This window comes from Giraffa tippelskirchi, chromosome 2 (genome assembly GCF_054371585.1).
Source record: "Giraffa tippelskirchi isolate mGirTip1 chromosome 2, T2T-mGirTip1v1.2.pri, whole genome shotgun sequence".
NCBI lineage: Eukaryota > Metazoa > Chordata > Mammalia > Artiodactyla > Giraffidae > Giraffa > Giraffa tippelskirchi.
Genome location: NC_137276.1, coordinates 164,559,599 through 164,571,954, shown reverse-complemented (window position 1 = coordinate 164,571,954; position 12,356 = coordinate 164,559,599). Strand labels below are relative to the sequence as shown.

Below are 12,356 nucleotides of genomic sequence, written 5' to 3'. Positions count from 1 at the left end.
GTTAAATGTAGGATTAACTATGTTCAATCTATTGGAGATTACTTGTTATGTTTTTTTAATATATAGGACAAAATCAACTTAGGAATTAGTTTATCAAACATTTTTTCACACGTGTGAAAAAGATCTACAGTTTAAAAATGTGAACTAATGTTTATTCTAAAATGCTGATGTAAATGCTAAAAAAGTTAATGAGTCACATATAATTAATAGTATTCCCTTACTGCCTTAAGTCCATTTTGGAACAAGATGTTATAAATAAATAAGCTTCTAGATTACTAAAAATAACTCTATATGTAGAGTTCCAAGATAATAGACCACATCTAAAGCATTCAATTCTGTGTTACCTTTGGAGAATTTAACAAATCCTAAAGATCCTGCATAAGACAAGTAACCTAGAAATAATTTTCTATGCAAAATAGCAGTCTCCATGTATTTAAAAGGTTTTCATATAAGAAAGGTAATTTGTTTCCTATGACTCTATAGAATTAATAGGAAGGCATGATTTAATTCAAATTAAGAGAATTTTCTAGTAAACAGTATGTCTCCAATAATGGAATAAGTTATCTTGTGAGGTGGTATGTTCTCTCACTGAATATATTTAAGCTAGAGTTACAAAGTCATCCATCAGACAGACTAACACCTAACCACAAAGGAGACTAAGACTTTATGATATGTAAGATCCTTTACAAATCTATATCCCTAAAAATAATAAAGACTTTATATACTGAGGTTACTTTAAAATGACTTAATGTTTTTAAGACACACGGTTAATCACCTATTTAGGGAAACTTGAATTGCTACCAGATTGTAAGATCAAACAAAACCCTGAGACAAGGAAAAATATACATCACTGATATACTTCCTCCATGTTTTAGGTATGTATCAAAGATAGTATACTATGAACCCATAAATAATTGGCACTTTATTAAAGCTTACTTGCAAAACTTACCAGAATTCTGTTGAATACCCCATCTTACTCTCATCCTGAATTGCCTGGCACCACTTTGCTGAAGTCTTCTATTTAATCTCGGGAAATTCTGCTTCTTTCCTTCCTTTCGATTCAATTTGATGATATCATCTGTGATAGACAAAATGTGATGATTATCTTCATTTTAACTTAATGACTCAATTACTCAGTCTCATTTTCTAGTTGACAGATTTCCTACATCCCTAACTTCTTTTCTACTTTGGAAGCACTTCCTTAAAAGGATAATAATGCTAAGAACATAAAAGCTCAAATCAGCCAATATACTTGGAGCAGTGAAGAAAGGTTTCATAGGAAAAGCTGACATCAACAGACCAAAACAGAGCTAGTAATCAATGAAAATTTCTATTATTCATAGTATTTCTTTTCCTAATAAATGTAAATAAGCAAAACCTGTTTACAAAAATTATCCCTATTTATCTTCTATAAACATGGAAATCTCCAGTTTTAAAGATGACCACCTTTCAATAAAACCATTGGCAGTCAAATAATAAATCATTCATAAACTTAATTTCTAAGTTCATCTCAAGTTAGCAAATCTTTACTGAATATATATTATGGTGCAATGAATATATGTGGCAGGCTGTGCCATAATAGAAACAAAAAGTAAAATATGACTACTCTCAATAAATTTAAAATTAGTGAAGGAAACAGACATGTAAATAATGAACACAAAAGACACGTAAGTAAACAAGTACCATAATAAAGGTACAATACAAAAAGAAAACACTACTGGTTCTCTGCTTGTTTAGCAAAGCAATTCAGGGTTACCTTATTTCTCTACACAGTTCTCTCTCTCTCTTTTTGGTCATGCCAAAGGGCACAGGGGATTGTGGGATATAATTCCTGGACCAGGGATGGAAACTGTGCCCCAAGTGGAAGCTTGGAGTCTTAACCACTGAACCTCTAGGGAATGCCCTCTGCACTGTTCTAAGTCTCATTATCTCCAAAAACACTTTCTAACTGTCCCAAGGTAATTCACAAACAACACATTGCTCTAATATCAGAAAAGAACAATGTGAAGATCAGGAAACTAAATGTACTCCAGATCCTATTTACATATGTTAAAAAGAGATTTCTAGCAGACAAAAATACACGTTTAAGAATATTCAAACAATTTATCTGAAGTTCCAACTCCAATTCTGAATTGAAACTACAGCAAATAAACCAAATAAACTGAACACTGTCAACACTTCTAAATAAGATTAATGAAACTAACAAACCTGTTGTTTTTTTCCAAACTGCTCTAAATACAAATAATTTAACAACTGTATCAATATAACCATAGTCTTTTCTAAAGTCAAAGAAGGATATATAGGGATCTTTTCTTATATAGCACTACTCTATCTCACCCATCTTTCACATTTAAGACTTTAAATTACATTCAAACAAATAGTTATATAAAATAATTCAAATCTCCTCAAGAAGAGATAAATTTTTCAGCTACAAAAAAATTCATCAAAGTTAAAGGCATTCAAAAACAGTTTTTATAAAATACAAAGATTTCACAAATCTCAGAGGCATGAACATGTTAAATTCTCAGTAAGCAGAAAGAAAATATAGTTAGAAAGCCACTACTTTTGAACCACTACTTTCCTTTAACAAGGTTGTACTTACTCTTCACCAAAAGTCTGAAATCTCAGAATCATGAGAGTACTCTCCCTCCAAAATTAATTTGGTATGGGAACCACAAAACAAGAAAAGGCAGAGTGTAATTCTGACTAACCAGGTTGATTTAAAAATAGGGCATTATAGAGTATAAACTAAAAATCAAAAGCAGCAAAGCATATCAAATATAAAATTATGTTTTATATTTAAGCATTTTATTATCTAAATCCTCAAGTTAAATGGAGCTACTATGACACAGAAGATTCTTCCAATCTAAAGAAGAAAATGGCTTTCTCCTAATCAAGGAGAGATAGTAACTGAATACTAATAAGATGGTTCTTAAAGCATGTATTCACTCAATTCTCACAATAATTCCATGAAGTAACTATTTTAATCCCCATTTTCAAATTAAGAAACTGAGTCACAATGAGGTCAGCTATTGATAACCTTGGTAGATAATTCTATATGAATAGTCACATAAACCTGATAGAGCCACAGTTAGAAACAAAACAAAAAATTAAATTCTAAAACCTATGCAAGCCTGATAAAATGGGATATTCACAAAACATAATAATTACTTAAAATACTTGTCTCTTCATCACATCTCCGTGAAATTCACTTTAAAAAAAAAAAGGCACCTGACGGAATGCTGTATGTTCTTAAGGGAGAAGAGAGACCAAGTTTTATTTTAGCTATCCATTGCACTTCATCTCTACCCTCAAAGAGAATTATCCCTCAGTTTTCTTCACTTGAACACCCTAATTACCAAACAAAATGCATACCAAAAAACTTAGAAACTTAAGAAATGTATTGGTTACGAAAACACACGTTTAACACTTTCTACATCTACAGCATGGTGCTCTGAAATACTGATTCCATCATTATCTTGCTGTACAACTGGAGCAAGTTACTTAGGTTCTCTATGCCTCAGATTTTGTAAGACAGAAATAACAACAATGGCTTATATAGTGTGTGTGTGTGTTTGTAAATATGGTCCTTACGGTGTACCAGGTATTGTTCCGAGCAGTTTATCCATGCCTATTGACTCATTTAACACTTACAGCAACCCTCTGAGGTAGGGTCTCACCTTTTTACAGATGAGGCACTAAGAAGCAATTTGCCCAAGATCAAATGGCTAATAAGTGGCACAGACAGGATTTGAACTGAGACAGTTTGGGATCCCAGAATCCATGCTCTTTTTATCAAGCAGTTAAATACCTTATAGGGTTATCACCGGGATAATTTAACACATATAAAAACGCTTACTACCTGGCAGGTAGTAAGCACTCAATAAATATTTACTATACTTTTTCTTGGCCTTAGTTCAAAAGATTTCTCATGTCTTTAGAGGTCACTGCTGACTAGCGGTAAGGCAAGACTATGATTTTCTAATGATCTGCTTAATGCATATCTTGGGTTCTGACTTATGGCAACAACAGAAAGCAAGAGTTCTTGACTTAATGACTAAAAATCTTGCAAAAAAAAAAAAAAAAAGAAACACAACAAAAAAGAAAAATACCGTCCTTGGAAAAGTTACACTTCTGTATGCCCTGTGCTGTGCTTATTAGTCAGTTGCTCAGTCGTGTCCAACTCTTTGTGACCCCATGGACAGTAAGCCGCCAAGCTCCTCTGTTCATGAGGATTCTCCAGGCAAGAATACTGGAGTGGGTTGCCATGCCCTCCTCCAGGGAAATCTTCCCAACCCAGGGATCGAACCCAGGAAGCCCAATGATCCTGAAGTGGGTAGCCTATCCCTTCTCCAGGGGATCTTCCCGACCCAGGAATCGAACCGGGGTCTCCTGCATTACAGGTGGATTCTTTACCAGCTGAGGTACCAGGGAAGCCCCTCTGTATGCCCCAGAACTTTTCAAATATCCTAAAAATTGTAGGCCTCAGGCAGAGCTAACCATATCTAATGTCATAATCTAAAACCCGATAAAAACAGCATTACTTTTAAACCAACCAAGCCAAACAGACTAGTGCCTCCGTGGTGTTAGGTCTGAATTTTTAACTGAATCGCCCATCTTCCTGTTTTTTACCTAGCTGTCACCAAACCACTCCACTCTTCTAGGTCTTATGCTTTGCTTGTCTTCCCATTAACCCACGTAAACCATCCTTCGCTTTTCGCTTCGTTTTGTTCTAATTTGCTAACTTGAAGGACTGGATGAGGAGAAAATGCTTTTCTGGGCACCGCCTAATACATCACCATCCCATTACGTCCTTTCTAAGTATCTTTTCTGTCAAGCGCCCCGCGGTGGCCTTGCCGTCTGGCGCCCGTCAGAAATGGCCAACTCTCGGGGCTTCTTGACGCTTCTGTGCGACGCCAGGCACAGGCCCAAGCGCGCAGAACGCCCAACTAGCCCTTCCCTGGAACCACGGATTTAACCGAACCAGTCCGGCTCTCGAAGAGCTTTCCTCAGAAGGGTTGGCTCCGTCCGATCCGTGCCCTAGCTCCCTCGATAACGCCCACATCGCACACGCCTGAGGTGAAACGCGCGTCGTTTTCCTCACAAAGAGCCGGGGTCACCCGCGAGTGGTGGCGCCCTTCTGAGGGGAAAGAGGGTCCGCACTCCTAGATCCCCCCAAAGTCCCGACCGAAAGCGCCCTCCGCCCCCTCAGACACAGTCCGGCCGAGGGGATCCCCGAGGCCCTCCGACTTGACCCCGACACCTGCGAGCGCTCCCCCGCCCCCACGTCCCTACCGGCCCTCGCTTGGTTCCGCCCACCCGCAAGAAAACTCCAGCGACAACTGCACCCAACCGCCCCTTCCCCCACAAACCACGGTATTTGGTTCCACCCACACCTCCTCCCACTCCAACTCGGTCCGACTCGACTCCTCACCCAAAGACATATCAATTTTGTCCAGGTTTTCATTGCTGCGGGCTTTCGGCGGCGCAGGCGGCGGGGTTGCGGTGGCTCCCAATAACCGGGTACTAAACCGGTTCATGGCTGGAGACGTCGAGCTCGAACAGTCAGACGAGAAGGCCAGAGGCTGAGGCCTGCCACCTCCCACTCACGCACGCAGACTATCCGCACCGCGAGAGCGCGCACGCGTGCTGACGGAGTCCGCGCCCCACCACTCGCGTCTGACGGAGGGGGAGGTGGGGACCATAGAGACGAGGGGCCTGAGAGAGTGGCCCCACCCCCTCCCAGGGACTCGGTCCTAGCGCCCCTTGCTGGGCAGGAGAAAACATTGCACCCGCCGCACTGGCTGCTTAGTGAGAGCCGCCGTTTTAGCAGTTCGCCTTTCTGCCGGAATTATGCTGAACCGTGAACACCTCAGAATCACATGCCTTAAATGAGATCATGTTCCTCCGTGCCCTTCGAGTCCCCTCTGCTACAGAAAGGCCCCGTAAGCTTTGGTATACACGAAATTTTCACAGCCCACTGCAATGCAGCCGCGGAGGCAGGGCCGACCCTGCGAGCATGGATTGCAGAACTGCGCCTCAGCTCCCCTCTCCCTGGTCAGCTCCTCCACCTACAGCATGCGGAATCGCCACGTCTGGACGCAAAGCAAAGCCTGCACTGATAATCCTTGCGTCACCATACTAATAAAAGTAAATGCTAACGTTCACCGTCTCTGTACCACTTCTCAGCCGGCACACTCAAAACATTTTGCACGGTACTAGTTGACCTTAAAACCTCACCTTCCCTTGGGAGAGGGGTAAGTACCTCATTTGGCTGCATTTTTCTCTAATGCACTTGCGTTGGGAATTGATAGGGGGATTCGATTTCTTTCTAATCATCCCTATGGGAAAACTTCTTAATATTTGATGAACTTCTGCATAAGAACTTTTTTTTCCTATTTACAAAACGTGATATTGCCTCTCTTCTTACCTCCTTCTCCTCCTCCAAAGTAACTGCGCTTGTGTGGAAGCATTTAAGTTATATCATCCTCATAGCAGCTTAAACTATCTAACACATTTGCATGTAAGCAAATCAGGGACAGGTATTCTGTTCATTTAGAAATCTCTGCCACCTTCGCCCTCTGCACTTCCTAAAATTTCTGTTTGCATAGAAACCAACCAGTGATATAAAGTGTCTCAAACCCACAATAGCCTCTACTTATTTTTTCCCCAAAACAACAAATACAACCGTAAGAGTAGAGTGAATCAGGTGAAGACACACCTATGAAGGGATACAAGAAACTTAAATGGTGGAGGAAGGTTTGGACTCAAAAAGACCCAAGAACAATATTCAGCATGTCAAGAATGACATGTATGCTCCTAGCAAAATGTGCTTGATTTTACTACTATTCCACTCTGCAGCTACCACCTCTTTCCCAACTGCCAAGAAATAGGCAACTGGATTGAAGAGAAGTACAAGAGAGACCTAGGTTTTATTGAATGTTTTCACTCACTTCAGTCATTCACCTTGTGAACTTGGGAGAGTGTCTGGGCTTCATGCTGCTGCTGCTGCTAAGTCACCTCAGTTGTGTCTGACTCTGTGCAACCCCATAGACGGCAGCCCACCAGGCTCCCCCGTCCCTGGGATTCTCCAGGCAAGAACACTGGAGTGGGTTGCCATTTCCTTCTCCAATGCATGAAAGTGAAAAGTGAAAGTGAAGTCGCTCAGTCGTGTCCGACCTGTAGCAACCCCATGGACTGAAGCCTGCCAGGCTCCTCCGTCCATGGGATTTTCCAGGCAAGAGTAGTGGAGTGGGGTGCCATTGCCTTCTCCGTCTGGGCTTCATAATCATCTTCAAAACAAGAAGTAGTTATACTTAATATATGTTAATCTGTATTATCTCTAAGATTCCTTATAGTTCTAAAATATTCTAAACACAAGACATTTTTCTACACACTATCCTTCTCTCACTAGAAATAACTTCTGCAATCACTACTTATTTGTAGGAGCAAACTACAGGGAGGAACATTGGATTAAGTTCTTAATTTTATGGAAGAAAATTAATGCATTTAGAGTATGGATACATTTTGTATTTCAGGCAATACAGGACATATAATAAAAATCCCAAATGTGTAAAATTCTTCCCACACCAATTTATAAAGATCCCTTTTTATCCTGGTCTTCTCCTCCAAACTGAAGCCCCATACCAAATCTCTTTAGCTCTAAAGGGAACATGCTCTGGGGTTTCATGAAGCAATCCTAGCTGTTGTGTTTCTCCAGGGTCTGAGGGTTTCAGAGTCTCAGAGCAATCACCCTGATTCCAAAGGGAAAAACAACGAAACAAGAGGCATTGTAATTAAGGGTGGATCAGCCACTCACGAAGCCATACAAAACAAAAGAGCAACCTGAGACATACACAGCAACAGTGAAGAGGAAGAAAAGCCAAGAAATCAAAACCGGTGCATGTCCAAGAAGTTGACCAGCCAGTTACAGGGCTGGAGATAAAAGGTCAACCGTGCAATTTGCTGGGGCACAAGAGGCTGATGTTCATATAATCATATATTCATTGAGCAGTGGCATTATAATAGGCTGAGGGTAAAATGCTGAGCAAGATAGATGTTGTCCCTATCTTCATATAGCTTGCAAAGAAAAAACATTTTCTGAACACGTACTGTGAACATTTTCTGAGCCTGTGCTGGACACTGAGCGGACAGTGTTTGTCTTCAGTTCAGCAGTTAAGTCTTCAGACCTAAGTTAAAATAAACAGAATTCAAGCAGCTGCCCCTTTTGGAGGCTTGATTTCATACAATGTAGGTAAGACAATGTCTAGGATTGCCAGACAAAATACAGAACCAGTTAAATCTGATTTTCAGGTAAACAGTGAATAATTGTTTAGTATAAGTTTTGTCCCAGGTTTCAGATAAACAGCAATTTTTATTTTTTTACCACAGAATATTGCAGTAATATTGAGGATATATTTATACGAAGCAGTCTTATATTTTTATTTGCTAATCTGGCAACCTTAACAACACCGTTCCTATTAACATGTGCTAGCTCTCTTTTCACAATGTGCATAGAGATCAAAGGTAAGCACAACTCGTATACTTAACTCAATTTTATTAGTTTGATATGTATTTTAAGTCCCCTTCTTTTTTCAGCTTTATTGAGGTATAACTGACAGGCAATAAAAGACATATTTAAAGTGTGCAGTTTGTAGACGTGTGAAATATATACCTGTGAAAATACCACCATAATCAGGATAATAAATTTATCTATCATCTCCCAAAGATTTCCTGTGCTCCTTTGTAATCCCTCCCCCCAACCTCTACCTAAGCAATTACTGATATGTTTTCTGTCACTAAAGATTAATTTGCATTTTTGGAATTTTATACAAGTGGAATCACACAGTATAAACTCTTTTTTATATCTGGATTGTTCACTCAGCATAATTGTTTCCAATCTGTATGCTTTTTATTACCTTTCTTGCATTATTACACTGACTGGGGACTCTAGTACCATGTTAAATAACAGTGGAGAAAGTGGACATCTTTGACTCGTTCCCAACACCAAGGGGAAATCATTCAGTCTTTCACCATTAAGTATGATGTTAGATTTTTGTTGTTGTTGTTGTTGATGCCCTTTATCAGGTTGAGGAAGTTCCCTTCTACTCCTGGTTTGCTGAGAGTTTTAGTTATGAGTGAATTGTGAATTTTATCTAGTGCTTTTTCTGCATCTGAGATGACCAAATGTTTTTTCTTTCTAAGTTTATTAATATGGTAAATTACATTGGCTGCTTTTCAAATGTTAAACCACCCTTGCATTTTTAGGATAAACCTACATGGTCATGGTGTATTATCCTTTTTTTAAAAAAAAAAATTTATTTTGGCTGCACTAAGTCTTCAGTGCTGCATGAGGGCTTTCTCTAGTTGCCGCGAGTGGAGGCTACTCTTTGTAGCGGGTCACCGGCTTCTCATTGTGGTGGCTTCTCTTCTTGTGGAACACAGGCTCTAGGCGTGAGGCTCAATAGTTGTGGTGCTTGGGTTTAGTTGCTCCATGGCACGTGGGATCTTCTCAGACCAGAGATCAAACCTATGTTCCCTGCCTTAGCAGGCAGATTCTTAACCACTGGACTACCAGGAAAGTGAAAGTGAAGTTGCTCAGTCGTGTCCAACTCTTTTCGACCCCATGGATTGTAGCCTACCATGCTCCTCCATACATGGGATTTTCCAGGCAAGAATACTGAAGTGGGTTGCCATTTCCTTCTCCAGAGGATCTTCCCAACCCAGGGATCGAATCAGAGTCTCCTGCATTGTAGGCAGACGCTTTACCGTCTGAGCCACAACTTCGTATCAGGGAAGTCCCTGTATTATCCTTTTTATATATTGTTAGGTTTAGTTTCGGAGAAGGCAATGGCAACCCACTCCAGTACTCTTGCCTGGAGAATCCCTTGGACGGAGGAGCCTGGTAGGCTGCAGTCCATGGGGTTGCTAAGAGTCAGACACGACTGAGCGACTTCACTTTCACTTTTCACTTTCATGCATTGGAGAAGGAAATAGCAACCCACTCCAGGTTTCTTGCCTGGAGAATCCCAGGGACGGGGGAGCCTGGTGGGCTGCCGTCTATGGGGTCGCACAGAGTCGGACACGACTGAAGTGACTTAGCAGCAGCAGCAGGTTTAGTTTGCTAATATTTTGTCAAGGATATTTTTTCTTTTTCATGAGTGATATTCATGTGTTTCCTTTTCTTGTAATGTCTTTGATTTTGGCATCAGCTCTTGCTTTTCAGAAGAGTATTTTTAGAATTCATGCTGCTGCTGCTGCTAAGTCGCTTCAGTCGTGTCCGACTCTGTGCTCCTCTGTCCCTGGGATTCTCCAGGCAAGAATACTGGAGAATACTTCTCTTTAGAATTCATATGTTGATGTAATTTATATTATACTGGAATAAGAGAACTATTAATAGATATAGTTTGTATTCTATGTAGATACAGTATGTATTAGTTAGGTATGACTATTATTATTATTCCTAACTCCTTGGGGCTTCCCAGGTGGTGCTAGTGGTAAAGAACCTGCCTGCCAATGCAGGAGACACAAGAGACGTGGATTCGATCCCTGGGTGGGGAAGATCCCCTGGAGGAGGGCACGGCAACCACTCCAGTATTTTGCCTAGAGAATCCCATGGACAGAGGAGCCTGACAGGTTACAGTCCACATGGTCGCCGAGTCAGACTTGATGAAGAACTTGGCATGCACACAACTCCCTTAAGCTCTTGTATGTACAGTATGGTTTTCCTTCTCTTTTCTGCTCAGTTCTTACATTACCCCCTTTGCCAGTTTTCTGCGGCAGTACCTTTTCTTTGCCACCTTGCCACAGCTTCCTTTTTCTCTTTTGTGTTGCCCTTCTCTTTTGTTCTAAGTGTTTCTAGCTGTTCTAGTCGTCTGCCTTTTAATCTCAGGATTCATTCGTCCATTTATTCAGAATATGAGTCCCTACTCTGGGCAAGACACTCTGCTACACAGTACAGTGTTACAGCCGAGAACGTGACAGGCAGGATAGCAAGTGTGGCTGGAGAAATTACGTCTCCAGTTTCCTGGTCATCAGTTTTCTCTGACTAGGTAACCTGCTTGGATAGACAGGGGAACTTGAAGGGGAATTCTTCCTGCACTCAGGGGTTAGAGCTCTAGCCTTCTCCTTATTAGGCCTTGTCTTCTCTGGGCAGGACAGGGGTCCTTTCAACCAAAGATTCTAGGTCAGTTCACTGAATGACTAATTGTGGAATTTTCTAAAGCTACACAAATTTACATAAATCACACAATTCCCCCCTAGTTATGTAAAGATGTGTTTCTTGTAAAAAATATTTCTTCAGTTTCCTCAATAGATAAATTGGTAGTCTAAGAAAGCTCTAGATAGCCAGGACTCTAGGCTTCACATGCTGCTGGACAATCTCAGTAAGCTGCAGACAACATAACTCTACAGAATGTATATCCAAGGATATTCTTTTATAAAAACCATGCCAAAATGATCAAATTAAGGAAATTTAACACTGATGCAATTCTATTCTCTGACTATAGTCTATATTCTAAATTTTGCCAATTATCCTAATAAATAATTATCCTTTATAACAAGGATAATTCTATCTTCTATCTCCTTCCATCAGAAAAAGTTTGTCAGCCTTTCTTAGTCTTTTATGATATTTATGTTTTTGAAAGTTGAAGGCAATCATGCATAGATTTTCCTTCAGTTTCGTTTTCTTATTGCCACCGTATGATTAGATTCTGTTATTCACTTTTGTAGGAAATACTATTAATACATAAGTGATGTTAGGTCCTTCTCAGTACTTAACATCAGGAGACACGTGATGTTATTTTATCTTATTGGTGATCTTTGGTCACTTGGTTAAGGTGATATCTGCCACATTTCTTCATTGTGAAGATACTATTTTTCCCCTATATACAATAAATAAGTAATCTTTGGGGAGATGATTTGAGACTGTGTAAATAGTCTGTTTCAGAACAAATTTTACTAACAGCTTTAGCATCCATTGATGATTCTTGCATGAATCAATTATTATGATGGTGGCTACAAAACAGTGATGTTCTAACTCGATCATTCCTCTACATTCATAAGTTGACATTCAACTGTGAAAAGAGCTTTTACCTCCCTGTTCCCTTTCTTCCTTCCTTTTTCTATTTATTTATCTATTTGCATACTTACTTATATATACATATAAGTTTCCATAGAAGTTCACAGACTCATTTCATGTTCAGTAACTCTCTTTTGAAAAGGAAAGGGGTGCAGAGTGTAAAGGTTGTGCTTACCTTTGAAAAGAATGTAGATATGTATACATATCATGAATTAACTCATTTTGATGCTCAAATTGTGTTAGACTTGGCAAGTAGACAACATCCTTTAGCTTTTAA

The 12,356-nt window shown here is 40.0% G+C and overlaps 1 protein-coding gene across 5 annotated transcripts in view; it reads right to left on the bottom strand.

Moving 5' to 3' along the window:
- FYTTD1 (forty-two-three domain containing 1) overlaps positions 1–5,681 on the bottom strand; it is a 35,432-nt gene extending 29,751 nt beyond the window's left edge. The window contains exons 1-2 of one of the 5 annotated variants that reach the window (XM_081571622.1): positions 5,435–5,681; positions 950–1,078 (exon numbers count right to left, since the gene is read on the bottom strand). In XM_081571622.1, the coding sequence (XP_081427748.1) occupies positions 950–1,078; positions 5,435–5,540 (235 nt within the window). In that variant the 5' untranslated portion in view covers positions 5,541–5,681. Of the gene's footprint in view, positions 1–949; positions 1,079–4,632 lie in introns of all 5 variants that reach the window. The other 4 variants (XM_081571624.1, XM_081571626.1, XM_081571625.1 and 1 more) reach the window with 4 other exon arrangements.
- Between the last annotated feature and the right edge of the window lie 6,675 nt (positions 5,682–12,356).